General features: G+C 48.9%; 1 protein-coding gene across 10 annotated transcripts in view; it reads left to right on the top strand.

Moving 5' to 3' along the window:
• Positions 1-27,880, top strand: part of STIM1 (stromal interaction molecule 1) — a 390,030-nt gene that overhangs the window by 203,659 nt on the left and 158,491 nt on the right. For all 10 annotated transcript variants that reach the window (XM_069203714.1, XM_069203711.1, XM_069203713.1 and 7 more), the window contains one exon: positions 23,075-23,189. In XM_069203714.1, the coding sequence (XP_069059815.1) occupies positions 23,075-23,189 (115 nt within the window). The remainder of the gene's footprint in view (positions 1-23,074; positions 23,190-27,880) is intronic.

Below are 27,880 nucleotides of genomic sequence, written 5' to 3'. Positions count from 1 at the left end.
GGACTAAGTCAGTGGTAAGTTACGGTAAGTAAGGGACGGTTCTAAGCCACTTTTAAGATTTTTTTCATCAACAAGAGATTTTGCAAGCAGAGCGCGCAAGTGCGCACTGCAGGAGAAACCTAAAAACAGGTACAGAGGAACAGCGCAAGTGGAAGGTTTGTTGTCGACCCCAACGACGCAGCCCTCAAACTCACAAACTGGATCTCCAACTGCGCAGACAACCTTGCTCCCCTCAAACGCACGCATCGACAGTCCAACACCAAAAAACCTCTCTGGTTCTCTGACACCCTCAAAGAATCAAAGAAAACTTGTCGCGCCCTTGAGAAAGCCTGGCGCAAGGACCACACCGCTGACAACATGAACGCCCTCAAGAACGCTACCCGCGAACACCACCACCTGATCCGCGCTGCCAAAAGGAACTTCTTCACCGACAGACTGGACAAAAACAGCCACAACAGCAGAGAACTCTTCAGCATCGTCAAGGAGTTCTCCAACCCCAGCGCCAACGCCAACGCCGTCACGCCCTCACAGGATCTGTGCGAATCCCTCGCCACTTTCTTCCATCGCAAGATCAGCGACCTCCACGACAGCTTCGGACACCAGACCCAACCAAACACCACCGAACCCGCACCCCCGTCCATCACCCTCAACAACTGGACCCACATCAACACGGAAGAAACCAAATCCATCATGAACTCTATCCACTCCGGCGCCCCTTTGGACCCTTGCCCGCACTTCATCTTTAACAAAGCCGACGACATCATCGCCCCGCACCTCCAGACCGTCATCAACTCTTCTTTTTCTTCTGCTACCTTCCCCGAATGCTGGAAACACGCCGAAGTCAACGCCCTACTAAAGAAACCTACGGCTGACCCGAGCGACCTGAAAAACTTCCGCCCCATCTCTCTTCTGCCTTTCCCAGCCAAAGTAATAGAGAAGACCGTCAACAAACAGCTGACCACCTTCCTGGAAGACAACAACCTGCTCGACCCCTCACAGACCGGATTCCGAACCAACCACAGCACTGAAACTGCCCTCATCTCAGTCACAGACGACATCAGAACCCTGATGGACAACGGTGAAACAGTCGCCCTCATTCTCCTCGACCTCTCGGCTGCCTTTGACACCATCTGTCACCGCACCCTAATCACCCGCCTCCGCTCCACCGGGATCCAAGGCCAGGCCCTGGACTGGATCGCCTCCTTCCTCGCAAACCGTTCACAAAGAGTTTACCTCCCTCCGTTTCGCTCAGAACCCACCGAGATCATCTGCGGCGTACCTCAAGGCTCATCACTCAGCCCGACACTCTTCAATGTCTACATGAGCCCCCTCGCCAACATCGTACGCAAGCACGACATCATCATCACCTCCTACGCCGACGACACCCAACTTATACTCTCCCTCACCAAGGACCCCGCCAGCGCCAAGACCAACCTACAAGAGGGTATGAAGGACGTCGCAGATTGGATGAGGCTCAGCCGCCTAAAGCTGAACTCTGAAAAAACGGAAGTCCTCATCCTCGGCAACACCCCGTCCGCCTGGGACGACTCCTGGTGGCCCACGGCCCTCGGCACCGCACCGACCCCCACAGACCACGCCCGCAACCTCGGCTTCATCTTGGACCCTCTTCTCACCATGACTAAGCAAGTCAACGCCGTGTCCTCCGCCTGCTTCTTCACCCTCCGCATGCTCTGTAAGATCTTCCGCTGGATCCCCGCCGACACCAGAAAAACCGTGACCCACGCCCTCGTCACGAGCCGCCTGGACTACGGCAACACCCTCTACGCCGGGACCACAGCCAAACTCCAAAATCGCCTGCAATGCATTCAAAACGCCTCGGCCCGCCTCATCCTAGACGTACCCCGCAACAGCCACATCTCCGCACACCTGAGACACCTGCATTGGCTCCCAGTCAGCAAAAGGATCACCTTCCAAAGCCCTCCACGACAAGGGACCGGAATACCTCAACAGACGCCTCAGCTTCTACGTCCCCACCCGCCACCTGCGCTCCTCTGGCCTCGCACTTGCTTCTGTCCCTCGCATCCGCCGCTTCACGGCGTGTGGGAGATCTTTCTCCTTCCTGGCGGCCAAGACCTGGAACTCCCTCCCCACCAGCCTCAGGACCACCCAGGACCACTCCGCTTTCCGGAGACTCCTAAAGACCTGGCTGTTCGAGCAGCGTTAACCCCCCCTTTTTTCCCCTAGCGCCTTGAGACCCGCACGGGTGAGTAGCGCGCTTTATAAATGTTAATGATTTGATTTGATTTGTCTTACTGGTCTTTGTACAGTTATGGTAAGTGAGAAAAGACTTAACCAAGTGTGAAGCTACCCCTGCCTCTCCTTCCCATTCTTAGTACCTGTGGAGCAGGACCTTGTAATTCACAGGTCCAGGAAAATGGCGGTCACCGAATGATGTCCTCGCAGAGCTGTTCGCGCTTTTTCATCAGTACGACGTCAGTACTTTTGGAATGCGCTTGGGGGTTCAATAATCTTTTGAAGTTGCTTTTTGTGCCTTTTCCCATGATCTTGCCTGGAAATGGCAAGTTTTCTATTGGCCCGAGTTCTAGGTGACTTCAGGGTCAGTTGTTAGTCTTTTTCATGCTGGGGCTGGTCACAGTATGGTTGGGATCTGACCTTGGGGTAACAAGGAAGTAATAATGCGACATCGGAAGTCCGGGCCCGGGAGGAATTCCTTAAGCAAGACTGCTGAGCATGGGTAAAAACACAAAGTTGATTCAGACTCTAAACACTCAACCTGTCATTTTCCTGCATTTTCCAGAATGAGGAAGTCACAAAAGGTGAGTGAATTCACATTTTTTCTCTCTGTAGAATTCAACTAAATTTCATAAAAATGTTGGCAAAATTACCCCTTTGAGCGAAATCTTGCCTGCTGGTGCCTCGGGTATGTTTTTTTCACACCACCACACACTTTCCCAAAAAAAAAACGTTTCACAAGATACCGAAAGGAGAGTGGCTTGATGAAACAAATGTGACTTTGGGGTGTTTTCGGCATCAAACAGCCTTTTGTACACAAAAATGACACCAAATTGTGCCATTGAAAATTTCAAGTAGTTTGGAAATATGCGTCACCTGAAATTTGGATTACTCCACTTTCTCCTGCAGAATTCAAGTTCCTCCGAGGAACTAATGTTATTAACTATACCGAGTTCCATGGATGAGCCCCAGGCTCCCTCAGTTAAGGCCGTGGTGCCCCTGAATGATGCTCAGCCCAACAGTTAGACAAAGGGCGCTCAGCTTCTGCCCGGCATCCCTTCCCTTAAATCTAGTCTTGGATGTTTTGTTTTCCCTGGAGGAGACTGTTAGTCCAGCTTCTGACATTCCAGATATATCCTGGGTCATCCCTTCCTGTCCCAAAGCTAATCGGATTTATAATGACTTTTCGTCTATCAGTTATTCAGGGCCAGTTCCAGCGTTGAGCTACTTTTGGAAGCTGATCTGGGTTTTACCTGGTCGATCATGTTTTGGAATAAGATCCGGTCTCAAAGTTGATACGATATCTAGCGCGGCCAACAGAAACCATGTTTTGCTTCACAGCAGACCACATCACTCCCTCTCTTTCGGCTAAATTCTCTCCAGAGAACCGGACCAGTGTTGGTCATGCGATTACCGCTGTAGTGATATGATGCATATGTTATTCTGGTGCCCTCACTCTTTGGGCCCGATTCACAGAGGGACTTACGAATCGTAAAGCTACGAGTGGAAGTCTGCGCACTCGGGCGAAGTCTGTGCACTGAGTACTGCAGTGCGGAGATTCCGTCCTGAGTGCGGAGATTCTGTCCTGAGTGCGGAGATTCTGTCCTGAGTGCGGACATTCTGTCCTGAGTGCGGAGATTCCGAGATTCTGTCCTGAGTGCGGAGATTCCGAGATTCTATCCTGAGTGCGGAGATTCCCAGATTCTATCCTGAGTGCAGAGATTCTACCCTGAGTGCGGAGATTCCGAGATTCAGCCCTGAGTGCGGAGATTCAGCCCTGAGTGCGGAGATTCAGCCCTGAGTGCGGAGATTCAGCCCTGAGTGCGGAGATTCAGCCCTGAGTGCGGAGATTCCGAGATTCTGTCCTGAGTGCGGAGATTCCGAGATTCTGTCCTGAGTGCGGAGATTCCGAGATTCTGTCCTGAGTGCGGAGATTCCGAGATTCTGTCCTGAGTGCGGAGATTCCGAGATTCTGTCCTGAGTGCGGAGATTCCGAGATTCTGTCCTGAGTGCGGAGATTCCGAGATTCTGTCCTGAGTGCGGAGATTCTGAGATTCTGTCCTGAGTGCGAAGATTCTGAGATTCCGTCCTGAGTGTGGGGATTCTGAGATTCCGTCCTGAGTGTGGGGATTCTGTCCTGAGTGCGGGGATTCCGAGATTCTTCCCTGAGTGCGGAGATTCCGAGATTCCGTCCTGAGTGCGGGGATTCCGTCCTGAGTGTGGGGATTCTACCTTGAGTGCGGAGATTCTGAGATTCTGTCCTGAGTGCAGAGATTCTGTCCTGAGTGCGGAGATTCTGAGATTCTGTCCTGAGTGCGGAGATTCTGAGATTCTGTCCTGAGTGCGGTGATTCTGAGATTCTGTCCTGAGTGCGGTGATTCCGAGATTCTGTCCTGAGTGCGGAGATTCTGTCCTGAGTGCGGAGATTCTGAGATTCTGTCCTGAGTGCGGAGATTCTGAGATTCTGTCCTGAGTGCGGAGATTCTGAGATTCTGTCATTCTGTTCTGTCCTGAGTGCGGAGATTCTGAGATTCTGTTCTGTCCTGAGTGCGGAGATTCTGAGATTCTGTTCTGTCCTGAGTGCGGAGATTCTGAGATTCTGTTCTGTCCTGAGTGCGGAGATTCTGAGATTCTGTTCTGTCCTGAGTGCGGAGATTCTGAGATTCTGTCCTGAGTGCGGAGATTCTGAGATTCTGTCCGGAGTGCGGAGATTCTGAGATTCTGTCCTGAGTGCGGTGATTCCGAGATTCTGTCCTGAGTGCAAAGATTCTGTCCTGAGTGCGGAGATTCCGAGATTCTGTCCTGAGTGCAGAGATCCTGTCCTGAGTGCGGAGAATCTGAGATTCCGTCCTGAGTGGGGGGATTCTACCCTGAGTGCGGAGAATCTGAGCTTCCGTCCTGAGTGGGGGGGTTCTACCCTGAGTGTGGAGAATCTGAGAATCCGTCATGAGTGCGGGGATTCTGTCCTGAGTGCGGAGATTCTGTCCTGAGTGCGGGGATTCTACCCTGAGTGCGGGGATTCTACCCTGAGTGCGGGGATTCTACCCTGAGTGCGGAGATTCTGTCCTGAGTGCGGAGATTCTGTCCTGAGTGCGGGGATTCTGTCCTGAGTGCGGGGATTCTGTCCTGAGTGCGGGGATTCTGTCCTGAGTGCGGGGATTCTGTCCTGAGTGCGGGGATTCTGTCCTGAGTGCGGGGATTCTGTCCTGAGTGCGGGGATTCTGTCCTGAGTGCGGGGATTCTACCCTGAGTGCGGGGATTCTACCCTGAGTGCGGAGAATCTGAGATTCTGTCCTGAGTGCAGAGATCCTGTCCTGAGTGCGGAGAATCTGAGATTCTGTCCTGAGTGCGGGGATTCTACCCTGAGTGTGGGGATTCTACCCTGAGTGTGGGGATTCTACCCTGAGTGTGGGGATTCTACCCTGAGTGTGGGGATTCTACCCTGAGTGCGGAGAATCTGAGATTCTGTCCTGAGTGCAGAGATCCTGTCCTGAGTGCGGAGAATCTGAGATTCTGTCCTGAGTGCAGAGATCCTGTCCTGAGTGCGGAGAATCTGAGATTCCGTCCTGAGTGGGGGGATTCCACCCTGAGTGCGGAGAATCTGAGAATCCGTCATGAGTGCGGGGATTCTACCCTGAGTGCGGAGATTCTGTCCTGCGTGCAGAGATTCTACCCTGAGTGCAGAGATTCCGAGATTCTGTCCTGAGTGCAAAGATTATGTCCTGAGTGCGGAGATTCTGAGATTCTGTCCTGCGTGCAGAGATTCTGTCCTGAGTGCGGAGATTCCGAGATTCTGTCCTGAGTGGGGGATTCCACCCTGAGTGCGGAGATTCTGTCCTGAGTGGGGGGATTCTGTCCTGAGTGCGGAGATTCTGTCCTGAGTGCGGAGATTCTGTCCTGAGTGCGGGGATTCTGAGATTCTGTCCTGAATGCAAAGATTATGTCCTGAGTGCGGAGATTCCGAGATTCTGTCCTGAGTGCGGAGAATCTGAGATTCTGTCCTGAGTGCGGAGATCCTGTCCTGAGTGCGGAGAATCTGAGATTCTGTCCTGAGTGCAGAGATCCTGTCCTGAGTGCGGAGAATCTGAGATTCCGTCCTGAGTGGGGGGATTCCACCCTGAGTGCGGAGACTCGTCACTGGTAACTTTACAGGTTGTAAGTCTCTTTGTGAATTGGGCCCTTTATCTTTTTGGCGCAGGGTTTGGAGTGAAATCAAACCAGTCTTTGACTCCCCGTTAGCCAGTGCAGTGACAGTTCAACCTTTTTCTTGGTGGTTTAGATGATGAAGAGACGACCCTGTCCCTTTTAAGAATAGGTTGTTGGGTTTGTTAGCTGTTCCTTTCAGCAAATAACTATTTGGACATGTTCTGCAAATATTTCATAGAAAGTTTGATGGTGTGAAGCTTTCGTCATAGATTAGCTAACGCTTTTATGTCTTCTGATGGACACAGGCAGTAGTGATTCATTCTCGTTGCCTTGGTAAGAGCCCCGGAAATGTGCTTTATCAGAGGGTTTAAGCCCGCCCTGAACCGGGAACTCTCCGATAATCGCACAAACGGCATCATTAGATCGGCCAGTTTCACTTCTCGGTGTGATAAGCACGTGCTCTTCATCGGCACTCACTCTTCCTGTGGTTATTGCTCATTTCCGCACTCCTGGCAGTCATTCCTTGGTTTCTCTTCCTTCCCTTCTTTGGTACCTTTCTGTCTGGTGCCCCATGAAAAATAAAAAACATAAAAAAGCTGTATTTACATTGGTTGTAGTTTGGTATTACTACATCTGCGTTGTAAGTTTGTTTTGAGTTATTGTTGATCTACTGCACTTTGCTGATTTTTTTCTGAAGTTTTCTGGTTACACATTAGACTGCAAAGGGGGGGGGGGGCTTTTGTTGCCACTGGGGGTGGATTTGAGGAGGGGCCCTTGGGCTCCTAGAGGTGAAATGTACGTGCCGAGCCCATCCCGGCAGAGTGCGTGGATAATAGTGCGTTTGAGGATCTGAAATGCAGCTAATGACCCCCAGGATAGATTAAGCGTTACTGGCGCCCAGTTTAATAGCCCTTATTTTACCGACCTTGGAAGAATGGGCGTCCGAGCCTGCCTCATCGGGGTTGGACCTGAGCACTCCAGACATCGCATGTCTAAGCATTAATCTCTCTCCCCCACCTTGTTCAGCTGCCCCTGTACAACCCTCCGCCTCCTGCATTCATGGTCGAAGCCAGGGCTGTTTTGCAGCTAGTTGACAACTTTGTTTTGTTAGTTTTTAAACATTTAAGTCACCCGATCGAATCGCAGCAGGGCTTCCCCAGCCTTTCGTCCTCTCGGGTCGATAAACTGGGCCATTTGTTCAAATGAGTTGATAGGAACAGCCGTTTACAGCAGAACTTCAGTCGCAAGTGCAGTCAGACATGCCGTGACGTGTCATGCAGTGGTTTGGAAGTTAATAACTGAATGTGGTGCATCAGTCCCTGGTGAGAGCTCGGTTGATGAGTCAGTCTCTAGCGTGGGAGTTCTCCGCACATCTGCAGGTGCCAGATGTCGCTCCTGCCAGGGCCTTTTTAACTCCCACCTGTCCGAGGGCTGGTCCTGGCGCTCATGCACCTCCCAGAGTGATGAGAAGTGGTCCGAGTTTAAATGGCCCAGCCTGGATCGGCCTTTCAGACTAATTCCAAAAATACCATTTGTGACGCTTTTCGGTGCCTGCTTGGTTAAAAAGTAAACGTTTTGATTGCCGTTTCTTTCACGTGTGTTTTTCTATTTTTCTTACATTTTATCAGCCTACTGGTGCAGTTGGGTTCAGATTTGATTGGTTTTCTCCTCACATTCCTCCGGTGTCGCCGGGATCAAGGCGCTATTTTCGGCCTCGCTGCATCAGATAACAAGGTTTTTCCTCTGAATGTGCATTAATTCCGCCTGGCCGCGGAGTTGAATACCTCACCAAGTATAGACGCGAGCCCCCGGCTCGGACCTGGGCCCCTCTTCCCGGGATTCCTGGGATGCTCAGATGCGCAGGGTGCCAGCGCCGGCAGAACATGCAGGGACCAGAGCTTCTTCCACTGGAGGATGGAGAGCACTCGGGTACCACGTCACCACCTCTTCCGGCAAGGATGGCACATCTTCCCTCAGAGCCCCACTACCGTGCCAACCACACTGGCAAAAAATGACCTTCATACGTGACCCCCCTTCAGTACCTACACCCTCCTAGCTTGGCACTACATCCAGCCCATGAGAGTGACGTCAGGTAATGCATGCACACAACTGCTTTCTTCACTTCCGGCCCACACTGAAGATGGCGGATGCCCAGGTGTGTTTGCAGTATCCGATCCTGGCTGCTTCAGTTCATGTGTCACCGAGCCTCAGCAGGCCCTCTGCATCCCCAGCCCCACCATCTGCGCCAGGCCTCTGTCCTGGCAGTCACAGCCCTGCGGCTGGCATTACTGAGGGTCACAGTGTCAGGGCTTGAGTGGAGTGTGCCAGCAGGCTCCCTAGTCACTGCTCCATAAAGTCACCACACTGTGCCTTTGTTCCCAAAAGACGTGTGACCACCATAATATTAACATCCTAATCACCAGAGTTTAACAAACCCCTGGAGCCATGAGGGGCACATCAAAGACGAAAACATCTCTCTGACATCCCTGTAGTTAGATAAGAAACGTCTGACCCACACTTTGTGGCCTGCATCATCACTGACACATTTCTGCAGTCAGAATGGGCTGGATCAATCCTGGAAGCTCTTGATATACTTTTTGTGGGAATCCACAATATAAATAAAAGTGAGATTATAAAAAATATCTAAAGTATAAACCACAGACTTTTTTTTATTTGGGATCAGCATAATATGGTTAAAAACAAAAAAATGATATTAAGGGATCTTAATTATTCACACATACTTTAGCAAACATGTTTCGGCCAGTCAGTTAAGATTTTGGGTTACCGGACTTCATCAGGAGTACTGGGTAAGGCGAGCACCCCTAATGACTCCTAGATTGCAGAATATTAAATTGTATCCGTTTAATGAAGCATGAATCTGTAATTCCTCTGAGGGTTCAGCAATCTTTATCCAGCTGTTTTTCCGTGGGATCAACCGAAGCTGAGCTTTCTGCGTGTGGGTTTAATTCTAATGCTGCTCTCAAGCAGCCTTCATTCCAGACACTCACAGCTGTTTCAGATGGATTCATGGTGCCTCAGGTTCTTCACCTTCCTCTTTCCAAACTTCAGACTGGTCTGGAAAGCTTTTCTCCAGCAGTGGCTCTTCAGCGCTGGCAGGTGGCACAGTGTAGCTCAAGCCGTGTGGACATGACCGCACCACAGTACATGAGGCCTCAGCTGGCGGGCTGACCTCAGTCGCTGTCTTTCAGCCCCGAGTTGACCATGGTTACAAAGCTCTCTTTTGGTGTCTGACCTGACAGAATCCCTGAGCGCTTCAACAGCGACTTGCCCAGATGTCTTCTCCAAATGTTTCAGGTTTCAAGCTTGATTGCAGATGTTGCAAGAAGATGTCCCTTTCATGTCCACATGACAATTACATGTTGTGTCTCGCATTAAAGTATGACGCAGCGGCCTCCAATGTTTGTGCCTCCTTGCACTTCAAGACCATCAGGGTGTGGGACGCCAACCTGTTGCAGGCTAAGCCCTGTAGACAGATGCCAAAGTGAACGCCTTGGCCAATTGCTAAGGCACCTGAAAGAGAATGACCTCCCAGAAGCTTGTCCCATAAAAAAACTCAAGAGGAAGAACCAGACCGCCTCCTCCTTGAGGAAACGGTCCTGCTCCCGGGATTGTTTGGAGACTCATCCTTATTCCCTGACGTCGACGTATCTTCCTCTGGGCAAATACACTGACACAGATGAGATCGGAGTTTCCAGATCTTTTGCCTGAACCATCCGTAGGTCAAGACCTTCCAGGTTGCTATGCTTGACTTCATCATTATCGCCTGCGCCTCTCCGGGCCATGTTCTGTGGGCGCAGTAACTCCGGCTCAACACCTCCTGATGCTGCGCCTTCAAGGGCTGTGGCCCAGTGAAAGGCTGCCACAGCCTGCCAGATCTCCATGCCAGTCTGACCAGAGCCTTCCACTGTTCCGACACAGATGTTGCACCCAAAGCAGACCACAATGCCAGTCTTGAAACCGTGGAAACACATCAGATGGGTGAAAGTTGAGGTGAGCTTCAGTGATGTTCTCTTGGCGGAGCACATTCCTAGACTTCTCAGATTTTCCAAGACTGCAGAGATTTTTGGCCTTGAAACCCTAACAGTAAAGATGATTGTGGTACAGAGGAAGAATGAGGCTGATAACCTTCTGACCAACTTTAATACTGATTCATGCTTACATTCGGATTTAAAAAATGTGAGTGGCCTGGACACTTCACCAGAATGGCACGTCCCTTGCCCTTCTGGTCCTGCATCGGAAGAGGCTTCCTAATTTACGACTCTAGCGTGAAAAGCAGCTGAAGCCTTAACTTCAGAGCAGTGTCCAGCATCTACACTAAGATTTGCATCCAATGTCTTCAGTGGTGGAGCCGTGCTCCTGGTCATTGAGGCCTTCTTTGATCCGGTCATGGCTGCGAGCGAAAACCCTCTGAGGCCCAGCAGATCCCACACATATAGCCAGACACCACAGACCTTTGCTAGGTGACCTCCTGCTTTTTTTTTTGTCCTATCATCTCTCTCCAGAAGGTCTAGTGGTCCAAATGTCCTCAAACCAGACCTTGAATGCCTTCCCCACAGCTGAAGGAGCTTTGCTCCCTGGGCTGTAAGTTCTGGCCACCTGGTCTTCTGCCCTGTGAATGCCGCCCACCTCTTGGGCAGATATGTTTATGCCTTTTGGGAATTGGTGAAGCTTACACTGATCAGCTTGCTGGACCACATGTGGTTTTCAGACCTGGTCAATGAGTGGATGAATCCATGCAAATTGATGCAGAAGTGCTGCTTGTATTGTGCGGACACAGTTGCTCCATTCTTGGCCCACGCGGTCATGCTACGCTGACACACGTTGCATTGGCTTCTTTGGAGCTGTCTAAGCCACACTCATGGTCCTGCAGTTCGATGGTGAACCGGTGTTCAGAGGGAAAGCAGACTTCTTCCTATCGCTCCTTACAGGCAAGCGTGGATCTGGGATCTGGTGTCGGGGGTGGATGGGTGTGGGTCTCCTGTTTATGCACCAGTTGCGAGGCGATCACGACACATCGCTGGATCATCTGTCTGTTCCACAAGGCATATTCCCTAGCTTTCCTACTCCCTAGGGATCATAAATGGGGTGCCTCTTGAAGAAAGTGGCATGGAGTTCTGTTCCGTTCATTGCTTAGTGCCCTGCGGGGACAGAGGTCTGAGGCCCACCCTGGATAGGCACCTTCGACACTTGTTTATTCGAATAGACCAGTTCCAGATGTGTTCCCTGCCCACAGACGTTACATGTAGAATCCCACCATGATCAGTCCAAGGTCCTATCAGTAGGGCTCACAGCAACACTCCTCACATATTTACGAAAGTGCTGGTGAGAAGTGTCCAAGGACTCAACACCTCTGACTGCCCCACACTGAACTTTGAGTATCTGACACTTTAATCTGTTGGGTCACCGCTCTTGGCTGCCATTTCTTCTCGTGTGTAGAGCGGGCCTTTTTAACAGCAGAATAGTCACATATCCACCCCAGTTACCAAATGCATCTGCACTAGTAGACTTTAGGCAATGCCGGTTAAAGTCCCTTTGTCTTCCTGATGAAATTGAGAAAGCCGTCTTTGCAGCCTGCATGTCCACCACCAGCCCTACCGGCAGGTGCTGGACTCCAGTAGTCCATTGGTGCTGGTCAGATATCCAGAAAGCATCGACTCCTTTAAGTTTTTCTTTCTCCACTCTTGCAGACTGATGTATCCCTTCCTCATCTGGATCTAGCAGTGACCACGGTTAAGGGTTTGCCAGCCGCCCTGATCCTTCATGTGCTCGCCTGATCACCTTTCCCGGTTCAGATTGCCACAAGGGGGCACATTCTGTACTTGATCCTCCCACTTCGCCTATTGTTCCTCAGTTGAACTTAAACCTTTGCCTTTCTTGGTCCCATTTGAGCTGAAGTACAGTTGCCATGTTTGGTTTGAAGTTTGTTGTGTATGTGGCAGTAACTTCAAGGTTCAGAGAACTCCAGCTCCTTTCAGTTTGTCCACTCTACAGCTTTCTCCCCGGTAAAGTTTGTTCTTCGCATCTACCCATCCTCCTCTCCACAAGGTGGTGTCTCCATTTCATACGGCTCGGTCTGTAAAAGGTGACTTCCATCGTCCCTGCCTCGTCCACTTCCAGCCGCAGAGGATTAGGGACTCCATAAACTGGATCCCAGATATGGGATGTCTTACTGCGTAAACAGTACTCGCCAGAACAGAGTGGATACTCTGCCCTTTGAGTCTTTGGCTGGAGCACAGGAGGACAAGACGGTGACAAAACGCACAATTTTGCGCAGAGTTATCCTTTGTATCAAGATTTGCTGTACTGTGGTGAAGACAGGCTCTTCAGAGGCCATTCGTCCTCACTCTGCTCGTGCCGCAGCTACTCTCGCAGCTCCCCCCAAAGGCCAAGGACTACTTCCTCATGTCCCAGGCACACGGATGGATACTTTGCCCAAGCATGAGTTCTTTAGGTAATTGCCAATACACTGTCCTCAGGGCCATACCGCTTTTCGGACTCGTTCATAAGGTTAGGAATCTGCAGGTAGATTTATCATCAGAAGACCTTTACCTTCAGCAGCCATGTTTTATCTGGATACATAATCTTGAGGTGCGGTTTCCATGACCAACTAGACCCCAAGGTGTGCCCAGTTTGTGGCTGCGATTGTTCTCATGTTTACCGTCCACATGACTTGTCTCTGGGCACGGAAAGTCCAGGAGCTGAGGGCAGGATGTGGGTTGGTGTTAATATACTCTGGTGTTGTACACCGTTGTAATGGGAGCAGCATGGTGACACCTGGTGGCGCTGAACAGCTATTGCAGGGGAGGGGGGATTGTTCTGGAAAACTCTGAAGGCTGCATGCAGAACTCCTCAGCTGGAAAATCTGCAGGAAGCTTATGTATTTCTAGTAATCATATTCTTATCTAAGTTATGCAACAACTTCGGACACACTTTTACAATTTTCCACATCTTCAGCTTTTGTCTTTGTTTACTGCTTTAGAAAACTAAAAGTGTCTTTTCAGGGCACAAGCTAAACGATTCCTGGTACTTTAAAGAAGTTCTTCCTTGCATCTATTTTCAAGCAGAGATTAATGCAATCCTAATGTATTTGTCATTCTATAGCTCCTGTGGTATGCTTAAGGGTATTTTGCTGTATAATGTGTTCCCAGTGGCTTGCAATCGGCATGGAACTATCAACTTGATTCACTATTGTTTGTTGTTGGTAAATTACAGTAAAAACTTACCTGTGATCAATAACATTCCAACATTAAATAACCGTACACTCTGCTGACACTCAACATGACAAAACGTAATATTTTACTGTCACTGCAAATTGATTGCAGTTCATAATCGTTCTTTTTTAAAATTATTTTTTAAAGTAGAAAAAATCCATTGCATATATTAATCGTAATTAAAAAAAGATTTTAGACATAAACAATCAGGAAGGAACTAGAGATATAGTATCGTACCGTCGGAGAAGAGTGTTAATTTTGCCGCACCTTTGATGGGACTCACTATACGACCATCTAGCTTCACTGCAGAGGCCGGGGGCTCAATAAGTGAAGCGAACACACTGGGTGACATGGGGTACCCCAGTCTCACCCCGCTCTTGATTGTGATGTGCTCTACTACGTTCAAATCCATCACAAATTCGGCCTCAGCTTTATTATATAAATTCATTAAGGGATGAACCAATTTCGTGTGGCGGACGAATTTCGTCAACATGGCAAAGGGCACCACCCACTGAACCAGATCAAAAGCCTTTTCAGCATCTCAGCAATGATCGCTGCCTTACTGCGTCCACTGAGTAGTAATCGATGACATGTACTAAATGGTTAGTATTGGTGGAAATCAGACTGGTTGGTAGGAGGCCATTTTGGTCTGTGTGGACCAACATCTGTGCTAACAAAGGCAAACTGTTTGTGATTATTTTTACAAAAATGTTATAATCGCTATTCAACTCACTAATTGGACGGTAAGAGCCCTGACTCTCGGAAGGCTTGTCCTTTTTGCGTAAGCTTATAAACACTGCTTCCGTGAAGGAGCCCTGCGGGTCTTTACCTTCTAAGATTTCATTACAAAGAGTAACAAGCCATTTACTCACTCGATTCCTAAACAACGTATATAGTTCTACAGGTAAGCCATCACTTCCACAAGCCTTTGCATTTGGGGGCGTTTTTACCTCCTCAGGTAGTGTGATGGGGGCATCGGCCGTGGCTTGTCAATCGCCTGCTAAAACTGGCAACCGGATAGAATCCAGATACTTCCTACAACTTTCAGGAGTTTACCTTTCTGTTATTGTATACTGTTCTGCATAGTGTTGAAGAAAAACTTCTCCTCTCACATCTGGCTGAGTAAACACTTTATTTTTAGTTGTGTCAAAAATCAATGTATTCATATTGTTGTTCCAGTGGAGCTCCGTCAGTTGTGGTGTGATGCGAGTGCGGCGTGGGAGGTTATTTTAACACAGGGTGAAATTGATGTTATATCCTTTGTGGAAATTATGCAAAATGCGCAAAACGTGTGAGTTAACACAAAATGCCTGGCTGACATTTTGCACGAATAATGGTCCTCAAAATGGATGCGAGGTTGCTTTTCACCCTAAGATCACAGATGATGGTACCACTCACTCGCATTCTTTACGTTTGTGTGGTTCCAGAGCACCTGAGATTACATTTTTACCAGAAAAATATTTCAGTTACACACCATGTGGCTTAATGACATAGTCTTGGGCATTTCGTGTTACATTTGTAACTTGAAGTGTCATAAATTACGACAGATTATGTCAGCATAAATTAAAGTTCGCCGGCCCTACTTTTATTTCTAGGTTCGTTTTTAGGTGGCTATCGGAAGCGTACCGTCCAAGGGCATAAGAGCCCGTTGTACCCCTGCTAGTGACTAATAATTACAAATACAACTGAGTCATCAGCATATAGAAGTGTACGTATTTCAGGTGGGACAAGTTTGAGGTGGAGGTTATGCATAGAGGTGAGGCGTGGGGTTCGATCGCACAGGTAGAGTTTAAAAAGGAGTGGGCGTCCAGACGACGCACCCAGGCCTCACACACTCGCCTGTGGGAATTTTCCTGAGGGCTGAATTACCAATTTCCGCAGATGGTGTAGACCTGTTAACAGGGTGACCAAGGTTTAAGCCTTTATACCACAGCGGTAATCCAAGTGGCATCAGAGGCCTGTGGTTTATACAGTGCTGTGGCTCTCCAGCTTTACCTAAACGTTTCCCATCGTGCCTTAAAAGCGTTACCGCGCTATGGGCCATATGTATGAAGCTTTTTTTTCTGGTTGCAGATGGCCTGATTTTCAGAATCTGGCCATTTGCGGCCCAAAAAAAAGTATTTTTGGATGTACCAAACCCTATTTTGCAATTTGGTAATCTGTTACTGAATCTCAAAATGGGTTAGCGATTCAGTATTAGGAAGGGGCGTGTCAAGGGTGCCCCTTCCTAATAGCGACTCACAGTGGTATGTATGAATGTTTTGCGACTGAAATGCAAACGTAAAACATTTGCTTTTTACCACCAAATTTAGTTTGATCGTCCCACGGACCGCTGCCTACTCTTAAAAAATGAAACCGAAACGTTTAATTTTTCTTTTTGTGAGGCTGCCTGTTTTCTTTAAGGAAAAGGGGCTGCATAAAAAAAAAAAAACTTTTTTTTTTTTTTAAAAACAAACACTGACATGCTGGTCTGCTGTCCCCAGAAGACCACCATCCCTGTGATCCCTGTGTTTAAAAAAAATTTTTTTATCCCCACTGGGGTGCAAATTGAGACCTACCTCACGAGTATTAATGGGGTAGGTCCATTTGCAATCCACTGGGAATCAAACTCAGTAGAATTTTGTACTTTGGAAATTGCTATTTCCTGACTGCGATATGCCTCTATTCGCAATTCCTGACATACATATATGTGGTCTATGTACTTTGCTTTAAGCTAACTGCGTGGGGTGTGAATTACTGTAGTAAGATCCAATCAGCAGTGCAGATCCCGAATAACAGCCCTGAGAGAAAATATCCCAAGTGACTGACGTAGCCAGATGTGCCAGAGGTGGGAGTCTCAGCGTTGGCTCAGCATCCTGTGATTCTGGTCAAATCACTCCGTCTCCTCGCGTCTCCCAAAAAGGAATGTGTCCTTGTGTCATGGTGGTCGTGTACAGCGCGGGTCGAGTTTATGCTACATAAAAATAAAAAGAATCTGGCGAGGCCCTCCTTTTAAGCATCCCAAGGGGCAGGGCAGTCCCAGTCTGCTCTTGAGTGCTTGACATTGACAGGGTGCAGGTTGGTGTGACCCCGAGTGTAATTTGCATTTGCTCGAGTTAGAGCTATTAGCGTTGTAAATTTCTAACTGGAACTTTCTTGCCACACAAACTGAAAATAAAAAGTGAAATAGTTGACATAAGCGAGACAATTCAAAGCGCCGCCGTGAGCGCGAAGGAGAGAGACAAAATGAAAAAGAAGTTCGCTCGCAGCCAAAGTTATTGGCTAAACTGCAATTATCCATGTAACAGGGTTGATGGCCAGGGCGGTAACAAAACTGCCCCAAGGAGGGACAAATGTAAAGCATTTAACAAAGAAAATAAAGGATTTTTGAAAGGCAAGTACATGAACCAGTGATAGTGATGGGCGTGCGGTGGGCGTGGTTAAATGCCCAGATACATACCAACACATCGGAAAAGCAGCGCTTGCGTGCTGCTATGCTCGACCTAAAAACTGGGACTTTTCACAAAAACAGAAAAAGGACTAAAATTTTACTTTAACTGAGCGCCCAGAATGACAGCGCTCATCAGCACAGAATTACAGAAGAGGCAGGAAGAACGTAAGTACAGTGCAATTTTTGAAGCGAGTATCATGTCCGTTAATTAAATTGATTTCTTAAAATAGCTGCCACTCTCCTTGGTTTGGAAAACATAAGAAGGCGCCCCTCACCTTTTTCAGGCGACCCCCTCTAAAAATCGGGACATGGGCTAAATGTGCCGGGACAGCTGGTGAAAACCGGGAGTGTCCCGGCAAATCCGGGACACATGGATACCCTAGTCCTTGGGTGCACATCTTGTGCTACGGCGTCCTATAGCGCCTCCCTGGCCCCCCGGACGCGCTGCACAGATAGTTTGTCATGGGAATGTCCCCCAACCTAGCGCCCGGAAGCCACAGGCGCGCTTCCGGCAGCCACCTCCACCCGGAGTCCTTGGGGGACGTGTGAGGGTGGTGTCCTGTTTAAGGAAAAAACAAAAAAGCCGGATCACTTTCCCTTTCCATCTCCAGGCGCTAAATATAGAGCGGGACAGCTGATGCCCGGGCTGGGGGGGCTGATGTGCACTCTGGTCACTCTGACATTGTAGGAGGCCCTGGAGGTCAGCAGCCGGGGGAGGCCCCATCCCTTCTGCACCCCTCGGGTACTGGGGTATCCCACGTGCAGACAGAGCCCTGCAGCCCAGACAAGGGGGGCTCTGCCCAGCAATCGGGGTCTTTGTAAACAGGCTCTTCATGACAGGAGGAGAGAGGACCCCTCGGGGGAGTGGAGGCCCAGCCCCCCTTGCTGTGTACTTCTCCCCTCTCTGCTGACACTTCTTGGTCTCACACACTTCGCACTGGATTCCTGCAACCCACTTCTGTTCGCACTTGACTGAGGCCTGCTTTCAGGGCCAGTAGCCCTCCTGCTTTTTCATGCAGCCAGAGAAAAACAAGGTAACCCCGTCCAGTGATCCCCGACAGCTGTTCCAAACTTGTGTCTAAAGCATGGGTGTGATTTACCTCATGCTGGGATGGGGTGGGGGTGTCTTGGAAGTGACGTCACACTCCCCTTGACCCTGATGACGCGATAGCTGACCTCGTGGCTCACTCTTAGCCCATCTGCCACCTTCTGTTCTCTGCTGAAGGGCAGAGGATACAAAGACTCCCGGAGCCCCGCTTACCCTTTACGGACGCTTCTGCCTTCGTGACACCTTACCCAGGGGTAACAAGGGCAGTGCCAGGGGTACCAGAGGGCCACTTACAACTTTCTGAAAGCTCTGCGTCTGGGCCAGTCCAATTTACAAGTGTTAGCTATTGGCAGAGGAGATGCCACCTCAGATTAAACCTCTGCACCGGATACAACCACTGATTCCGGGACCAGTTAGCCAGTTCAGACTGTGACTGACCCCCCTTCCTCCAGTTAAAGTCCTGAGCATTTCTTCCAGCCACTAAGGTCACCCAAAAGTCTTCTTCTTTTCGCAACTCGCTGGTTCATTCATAGACCTATACAGTTCTGTTGCTCCCATCTCCAACCTCAGGGCAGTGAAAGGCGACTCACGCTGCCCTCCGCTCCACCCTCCGACATCCATCTTAAAACCTCCCTTCTTACTCTCCAGTCGCCGCAGGGTTTGTGGCACCTGGCAACCAGAAGGCCAAAATGTGCTCTGAGGCACACAGTACCAGGGGCGTCACCCCGCTGCTTTCAGCAGAAGAAAAATAAAATGATAATAACGGATAGTTACTATCCCGTTATGTTTAGCTGAGACAGCAGGTTAGGGTGGGGCTGAAGGGGGCTGGAGAGAGGAGAGGCTCGTGCACCTTAAGTGCGTATGTCTGGCCGGCTGTGTTGGGCCGGCCCAACAGACATGCGCACTTAGCATTTCTCCACACGGCTGTATTAAACACCGCCTCTGAGCGCCGATGCAGGGCGCTCACACCTACCACATTGCTGCCGTCATGCTGGTGATAGCTGCTTCGTGATTGGCTGAGGAGAGTCTAGGAGCCTGTGTGCTCCTGGAAGATGAGGAGGCAGAGACGACAAACCTGGTAGACCAGGCAAATGCTTTTTTTAATTTTATTATATATATATATATATATATATATATATATATATATATATATAAAATACTTTTTCATCCCCGCCCGCTACCCCGTTCAGTTGCAGCCTCCACTACACAGAACCTTAACTACCATAAACATCTACAGTAATGAAAAGATAATTCAGGCTAGTCAGTTAAGTATTTTGACCTTCATTGAAAACTTCAAGAAGCTGAAAGCAATCGCAAGCATCCGTTCTACTCCCCTGGGCTGGACGCCTCCCACACCTACGTCAGCCTCAGGTGATCCCCCTCGGCATTGAACGCTCTGCCTCCATCTTCCAAGCCTTTACTTCATGGTCGTTCCTCTCTAAGGTACATTATTTCTGACTATTAGGTGTCCTCACTGTGCCCTCACAACACCGCACCAAGAGCCCTCGTTACTGTAATATGTTGAGTTAAAAAGGCCTGTGACCTTCATGACCTCACCCTAAACAACATCGTCCACTTTGTCATTCGCCCAGATTTGATTCAAAGACTCTTCAGCACCTGTTAGTCATTCTCCCTCCTCCAAATTGTAGTATCCTGATGAAAACAAACACAGCTTAGGGTAGAGGAGGTGGGAAGACCTTGATTGATCCAGAGTCAGTGCCTCTCAAGGAGCTTCAGGGCACATCCTACGATGGATCTCACCTAAGGCCGTCCACAACCCAACCACCTCCGTTGTCTCTGTGGTCATCTCACTCACGCAAGACGTACCGTCCAATTTGGCCTTCTTGATCTTGTGCAGAAAACTCCAACCAGCTCTGATTGAGCTTTTATCATTAGTGATTTAAATACCTGGGTTTAGCATCCATCTAATCTGTGCAGCCAGAACGTTATTGAACACAAGGACACTCTTGGCTTCGCCCATTTGGTTAATGAACCAATTCATGGGACTCGTTGTTGTCTGAACCTATTCTCCTTGATAATGGCGCTCCAGCTCTTTGATATCCAGCAGTTATCCTGGGCTGATATCTTATCCAGGCAGTAGGCAAACAAATTCCACCTAAATTGGAAGACTTGCCTCATGGCAAAAACCAAAACTACATCCGTCTTAAGTAGATGCACCTCAAACTGACAAGTGTTCGTTGAAGGACTCCCAAGAACATAATAGAACATAAACTCAATACAACTCAAACTCCGCAAGGTTCTGGGTGCGCCGGCCTCGCCGCCACCTGAAAGTAGTGCTCCTTGAAGTCTAAGAAATGGTACAGGAACAATTTCTGCCAATTGAAATGTCAAGGCAAACTGATAGAAAGATGCTCATGCAAAACCAAATTGTCCACATGGCATCATTTCATTTAAGAGACCATATATCATTGCTGAAGCCACTACCAGGGCCTAACCATGTTTACACCACCTTCATCATTGTAATCGAGAGCCCCTTTCTCGCTGGGACAATTCAAGGCCCTGAACCTTGCAGTCATCACGCTTGTCCTAAAGAAATCAACCGCAGATCTTAGTAAACTAACTATAGGCCAAATTCAGGCCTTTATTTTGTCACAAAGACCCTTGAAGCTGTTGCCTCCCATCAGTTACATGCTCACCTATGGTCATACTATGCTCATAAGTAACATATATTAAAGGTTCTCACACACAGAACTCTGCAGTGAAGAGCTTACCAGTTCCCAGAAAAGGGTTTCGCCTGTGCACTGATCTGATGAGATCTCTCAGCTGCTTTTGACACCAATCTATCAATCAATTTGTAGAGCACGCTACTCACCCAGAAGGGTCTCAAGGCGCTTGGGGGGAGGGGGGAGTGCTACTGCTCGAAGAGCCAGGTCTTGAGGCGCTTCCTGAAGGTCAGGAGGTCCTGGGTCTTACGTTGGTTGGCGGGGAGTGAGTTCCAGATTTTGGCTGCGAGGTGAGAGAAGGATCTGCCGCTGGTTGTGGTACGGTGAATGCGAGGGACTGTTGCGAGGGCGAGGTTGGCGGAACGGAGCTGGCGTGTCAGGTTGTGGAAGTTGAGGTAGGCCGGTCCGGTGTCGTGGAGAGCTTTGTGAGCGTGGATTAGGATTGGCAACCCGGTGCTAATTGAAATACTACTGTCTGTATGGGCAGGCATCAGCGGAACAGCTTAGTAAACGTTCTCTTTCTTCCGACAACACGGCTGTCACTCTGTCGAACCAGGCTCTTTTCCCTCCAAAGTAGTCAACTTCACTTTTGACGTACCACAGGGCTATCTGGGCCTTGTCAACAACTCAATGAGCCTTCATGGCTTACATCTTAGACTACTACAAGATACGAGTTCACACGTACGCAGGTGACACAAGTTGCACTTTTGTACTTGATGATAAACGTGGCACCCTTTTCCACTTTTGTGCTCCTGGGTCCTGTCAGCAACAGCCTCTTCCCTCTGCCTTCACCAGATGAGCTGAAACTGTGCACCTTGCCTGTTATTCTGAGTGAAATGACGTGACCTATCCACACAGTCTGTGAACCCCCTCTGATGGTTCTCATTAGAAGAAGAAACTCTAACTCTCTTTCCCTTGTACGCCATGTGCATCGTGTCTGCCACCAATTTATCTTGCAGAACGGTTTGTGATTTACCAACCTACCATAACCCTTGCGTCTGCTAAGTGATGTCTACTGGTGGTCCATTGGTACAAATATGGGAGCTATGAGGTGATCACTGTCCAGGGCTTCTCTCCGCCTCTTTATTTGATATGCAGAAGATTTTTAAATACACCTTTTCACCATGGCATTTGGGTAATCACCTTCTTGTCTTACCACCCGCTGCCCCCAGGTGAATGTGAAGCCCTCGTCAGTTAAATGCCCAAGATCGGCCTCGTCCCCTCATCCACGACTGCTGCACACATGCTCTTTCGGGGCGTCATATTGGGGGGCATTATCGACTGGGTACACTCCCATTACATGATCGTCTGGTTCTCCACCTCGGGGGGGCACATATAATGCAATTATCTGTTTCATTCTTACATACACCCTTACCCCCTAAGCACCCAGATACATCTATCGGCTGGTTAAAACATTTTACTAAACTCCTAATGAAATCAAATAAAACAAACCAATACATAAAAAAAGTTACCGTTGTAGAACTGAAACAGAGCCTCTAACTGTCAGGAGTTGGCAGTCATTGGGTAAAGGAAATTCTTGGATTTGCCATCACTCTTCCACAAAGAGCACACCCCTGAAGGCTGGAAACATTGTTAAATTCCCATTCTTTGCCAGCTTCCTACTGGCTCCTCCAGCTTCCTGTTCACTCGGGTTTTCTCCTCCCTTAAACTGGCATGGGCCATGTCTCAGTGGCAGTCGTGGTGTGATGCCACAGTGATGTGGGAAGTTGATCACTGGGCACATTGTCTCCAAACTTACATCGACCTGGAGAGCTCAATGGTAGAAGAACTAAACCGGCCCATCTGTCGGCTCATTCTTCGGTTAATGCTTCGTGTTAAGGCCAGGCTTAATCTCCAACTTTGCCCTTTTCTCAATCCTCTGTGTCAGTCATAGACCAGGATATTCTGTCCTTGTGCACCCAAAGCATTTCCATAGATGCATTTGCAGACTTAACGTGTTGTTCATTTACATTCCAGTGACATGGAGAGACCAGTTCTTGTGCTGCCTTTTGAATGCGTCTAAATTCAGGGAAGTCTTCACCGGGTTCCTTCAAGTGGAATCATTGGCACTGAAGGTCACCTGGTCCCAGAACAAGCCTTAACCAAACATTTGTACAACCAGCACTAGGTACTTTCATAGTGACTTTACCAGTCCAGGATCTTTCTTCTAAGAATGGATTCTGTTCTGTTGCGGCTGTTGCCTTTGGGCAGTGGAAAACATTCTTCTGGCTCCTGTAAGCATCAGGACTTTTGCAATCTGGCACTGTTGGCATTTCCTTAGCCTGAGCGAGTTGTAACTCTGGGTCTGTTTACTCCCTAGTTCCTGCGGGAAGACCTGAACTACCACGATCCAACGGTGAAGCACAGTACCTTCCATGGAGAAGATAAACTGATCAGCGTGGAGGACCTTTGGCAGTCCTGGAAGAGCTCCGAAGGTAAGAGACCAGCGTCCTCATCGACGATTTGCTGAGCAGAGCGCCTGTCCATAACTTGATCATAGCACTTGATCATAACCTGATCATAGCGCCTGTCCATAACCTGATCATAGCGCCTGTCCATAACCTGATCATAGCACCTGTTCATAACTTGATCATAGCGCCTGTCGATAACCTGATCATAGCGCCTGTCCATAACTTGATCATAGCACCTGTTCATAACTTGATCATAGCGCCTGTTCATAACTTGATCATAGCGCCTGTCCATAACTTGATCATAGCGCCTGTCCATAACTTGATCATAGCACCTGTCCATAACGTGATCATAGTGCCTATCCATAACCTGATCATAGCGCCTGTCCATAACTTGATCATAGCACCTGATCATAACTTGATCATAGCGCCTGTCCCTAACATGATCATAGCGCCTGTCCCTAACATGATCATAGCGCCTGTCCCTAACATGATCATAGCGCCTGTCCCTAACATGATCATAGCGCCTGTCCATAACATGATCATAGCGCCTGTCCATAACATGATCATAGCGCCTGTCCATAACCTGATCATAGCTGTGCCGAAAGGTGCGCGTCATTTGCACAATATTAATGTTTCTTTCCTCAGCAATCTTCATTAAAAGTGCCTCATGCATGTCTCACTTGTTTTCATGAAAAGTAGAGCAGCTTTAGGGAATATTCATTGTGTTTTCAGATCCCACATTTTACCGCTGTTCACGCCTTTTGATAAATCAGTTGAGAGCCAGAGCGAGAAGTGTAAATTGATACCAGATGACCAATCTCCACTGGTGCTCAGTCGGCGGAAGACTCATTCTCCTAAAGTGTTTCCTTGTGTGCACCCCTGCTCTGTGTTCCCTTGACTCCACTGTCTGAAACTAGTATAAGGAGAGGATTTCGCTTATAAGTTCACATATTCAAGGTATTTCTGGAACACCAGCATCCACTCCGCGTGTGAGCATACCCCGTGGCACTCAACTCGCCCGCACTAACCCCAGCACTCCTCACCGTCCCTGCCCCCCAGACTGCCAGTCCCTTGCTGTTGCTGAAGGCTTCATGGAAACTGCTTGTCCCAGGGAGTGAGAACCAGAGGAGCCCGGGCCATTAGACCACAGGTTTAGTAAACTAGAGAGTGCACGAGAGTGGCTTCAGAGAGAATCTGGAGAATGGTTAAAACGATTATTGGGACATAGATGGAACAGGGACAAGCAAATCCATTGAGGCCAAATTAAAGAGCGAACATGCGAGGGAAGGAATTATGACTCGGGTAAGCTGGCGTAAATGGAGTTGTGTATATTATTCCCGGTGGGGGGCCTAGGAGAGGGGATAAAGACAGATGGGAATATTAAGGCAGAGTAGAAAGCTGAGAAAGAAAGCAAACCAGTGGCCAAGTTAAGGAAGAAGGACTATGGGGAAGAGGAGGAGTGAGTGAGAGCAAAAAGGCGGGAGTGGGGAAGAAAAGCGCAGAGGGTAACAGAAGGGCAGAGGTTGCTGGGCCAGAGCCCACAGCGAGCAAACGACTTCAAAGAGGAAGTTAACATTGATGGAAGGCCAAGAAGCACCTGAACAGTGATGGAGGAAGAAAAAAGAGAATGTGTGAGATTTGGAATGACAGGGAGTTCCTAGTTTAGGATTGCTGATCTGAGGCGCTCTGAAGTAGAACAGAGTAGGCCGGGTGGGCCATCGCTTGGGGACCGAATGATCAAGGCAGAGGTTCGCACGGGTTACATGCATTGCACCTGTCGAAGACATGTTGGAAAGGCCAATGACCTCCAAGGCTTGTACTTTGGATTCCTTTATGATTTTGACTGAAGGGACAAACTATCCCTTTCTCATGCAACTGCTTCATTATAACTCACTGGTGAATCCTGGTCGGCATATCTTATGGGCCTGCGTCTGGGAGGAAAGCGCATGCTAAGCGAGCTATGAGAGGGAGCATCTCTGCATCTACTTGTGCGCACCAAGACTTGTAGCAGATGGCTACAGTTCTCTGATGTCCACTAACCACCATATAGGAGGGGCTTGTGCTCCTTCCTCTACAGGGACACCATTTGTAAACCCTTCTCATTCCAAGCTAGAAAGACAGTCCAGTGTGGGTGTGGTGGTAACTACTCCCCCAACTCTTGAGCGAGTGGTGCTGAAGCTGGAGGGGTGGGCACGTGCCACCAAAATGGGTGGCTCGCTCGAGTTCCATGTGCCATGGAGAGGGCGCTTTGCTGCTTAGCTGAACATGGATTTGGTTGTGTGGACAGTGCTGCCCGCGAGTCTGGTGATCTTTCACGGTTGTAGCTATGACCTGTACGACACTCAATTGTTTGCTCAGTTGGGTTCCATATTTTTGTGCTCATAACATAGTAAAAATACGAACTCAGCTGTTTTAAGATTGATTTGAGCATGTACAGATGGGGTAAATTGTCCAGGTTCTGTTTGCACATAAAACCCCAGGGCCCCTGATTACTCAATGGGCACACTGTCCCAGTAAAGGTGCACCTGACGCAGACGGAACAATGCGCCTTATTATCATGAATGTGGTGCCCAAGGCAGTGCATTCAGTGAAAGATGGCGCAGCTGCTTACAGGCCCCTGTGTGTTTCCAAGTGGAGGCGAGAGCAGCCCGTACCTTGAAAAGTGGCTAGAGATCCCTCTGCAGGTGAGTGCAGTGAGTGGCCTGTAGGAGAACCTCAGGGGGGTCCGAGGCACCCCCTTTCACTCCTCCAGAGAGCTAACCTCTGGAGGCGCACTGACAGTACACCACCTCTTCGAGGCACAAAGCCAGTGCGCCTCCTAACAGCATGTTTACCTCTGCGACTGCAATAGGACGCAGGTGGAGAAGCAAAAGTGATGACCTCACTGGTATGTGGTCAGACCCCATGCAGATGAGGAAGCTTACTCTGAAGATAGTTCTGGTGTTACATGTGTGCCAGCACTCTCAGTATTACAGAAGGGTGTGTACAAGTACACACAGCGCTTTGTGTAAAACTATAGCGCCTCAGGGGAGCACACACCAATTACACCCTGGGGTACCGTGCACAATACGGCTCTGATGTCTGCCAACATCCGAGCACAAACTGAAAGGTTGGGAGTCTATCGCAGAGGTAAATCGCTGAGTAACCAAAGCCATCTTTACTTAGTGGGGTGGGTACAGTAATACTAATCCAATATTTGCACGTTCTTTAATTATGAGATTGGAAACTGAAGGAAAAGTGAGTGAGTGAGAAGCCAGTGTACGGCTTCTATCTAACGTTCACTGCTCCGGCCATGCCACGTAGGCACAGACATTCTCAGCAGATGGCTTTGTTGTGCTGGTCATTGATAGCTGGATGAAACATACAAATCCACTTGCACATTACATACACACGCAGAGAGGTTCTCTCCCGCTGCCTCTTTTTATAGACTGTGGTTTCCTGGGCAGCTGTCAGCAGGTCCAGTGATCTCTGACCAAGAATAGACGTGCCAACTCACTACCGCCCTATCAGACATGGCTGACTGGCATGGATAGTGTTGCTCGTAGGTACAAGAAACTTACAAGTCTATGCTGCTTCGCATACACAAGGCACATATTTTCTTTTTTTCCATTGCATTTAATTTTTGAACTCCCCAAATATGCAGCATAAACAATCACAGCTCTAATGAACTCAAATTCTGAGGTCCTAAAACCCTAGTGAGTCAGCGTTCTGCAGAGATCGAGGATAAATTGTCTTTGTCAATTTTGAAACGCTTCAAAGATGGATTTGACGCTCTGCCGATCAGACAAGTCCACCTTTTGTTTTTTAAAGTAAATTTGAAATATTAAGATTTGGAGGATACCCGTGAACCTGGAAATTTTCCCCGAGTGGTTTAAGGAATTATCCAAAGGATGAAGACTTGTGTGAACTCAATCAATCAATCAGGTTTGTTTAGCGCAACTACTCACCCGTGAGGGTCTCAAGGCGCTTTTGGGGGGTGGTCAGAGCCACGTCTTAAGGTTCTTCCTGAAGATGGGGAGCGATGGGCTTTGTTGAGGTGCAGGCAGGAAGGGGTAGGTTGATCCAGCTCTTTGCTGCGAGGTAGGCGAAGGATCTTCCTCTGGCGGTGGTTTTCCGTATGCGTGGCATGGTGGCCAGTGCTTGCTGGGCGGAGCGGAGGGATCTGGCGGGGGGTGGAAGGACACTCCATCAGGTGCAGCCTCAGTATTGTAAGGACTCTGGTTTTCCTGAATGGCAAGTCACCCAGTCATTAGTCCTGCCGGAACAGCCCTCTGCTGCCTTATAGTGAGGTTCACGCTATGGATATCCCTCCTAATCCTACCGCTTTTACCTCTGGTAGTGGGCAGGTTAAAACTCCACATTGAGTACTAGTGGCCATGTGGCATTCATTAGGTCTGTATCCACATTGGTTCTGTATGGGTTTGGCATCTGCTGTTTTTTGAAGATTCTGCTAGAAAAGGCCCACTGGGAGTGTTTGCCACATCTCTGTTATCCAGCAAGCACAAGTGCTGCACCACCTGGAATATGGAATGACCAAAAATGGAAATTACTACATTTAGAGGCACCAAGAGATTCATTCCATCTTTGAGTCTTGAAGAGCCTTTTCCAGCTGGTAGAGCCTTTAAACTTGCATCATTTAAATCTGCCTCTTTCCGTATGCCAGTCACTTGATCCGTGCAGTCCTTTATCCTCAAGCTACCATATCAGTACACGAT

The sequence above is a fragment of the Pleurodeles waltl genome, chromosome 8, assembly GCF_031143425.1.
Source record: "Pleurodeles waltl isolate 20211129_DDA chromosome 8, aPleWal1.hap1.20221129, whole genome shotgun sequence".
Classification (NCBI taxonomy): domain Eukaryota; kingdom Metazoa; phylum Chordata; class Amphibia; order Caudata; family Salamandridae; genus Pleurodeles; species Pleurodeles waltl.
The sequence above is the reverse complement of the archived record's forward strand: the minus strand, read 5'-3'. Positions and strand labels throughout refer to the sequence as shown.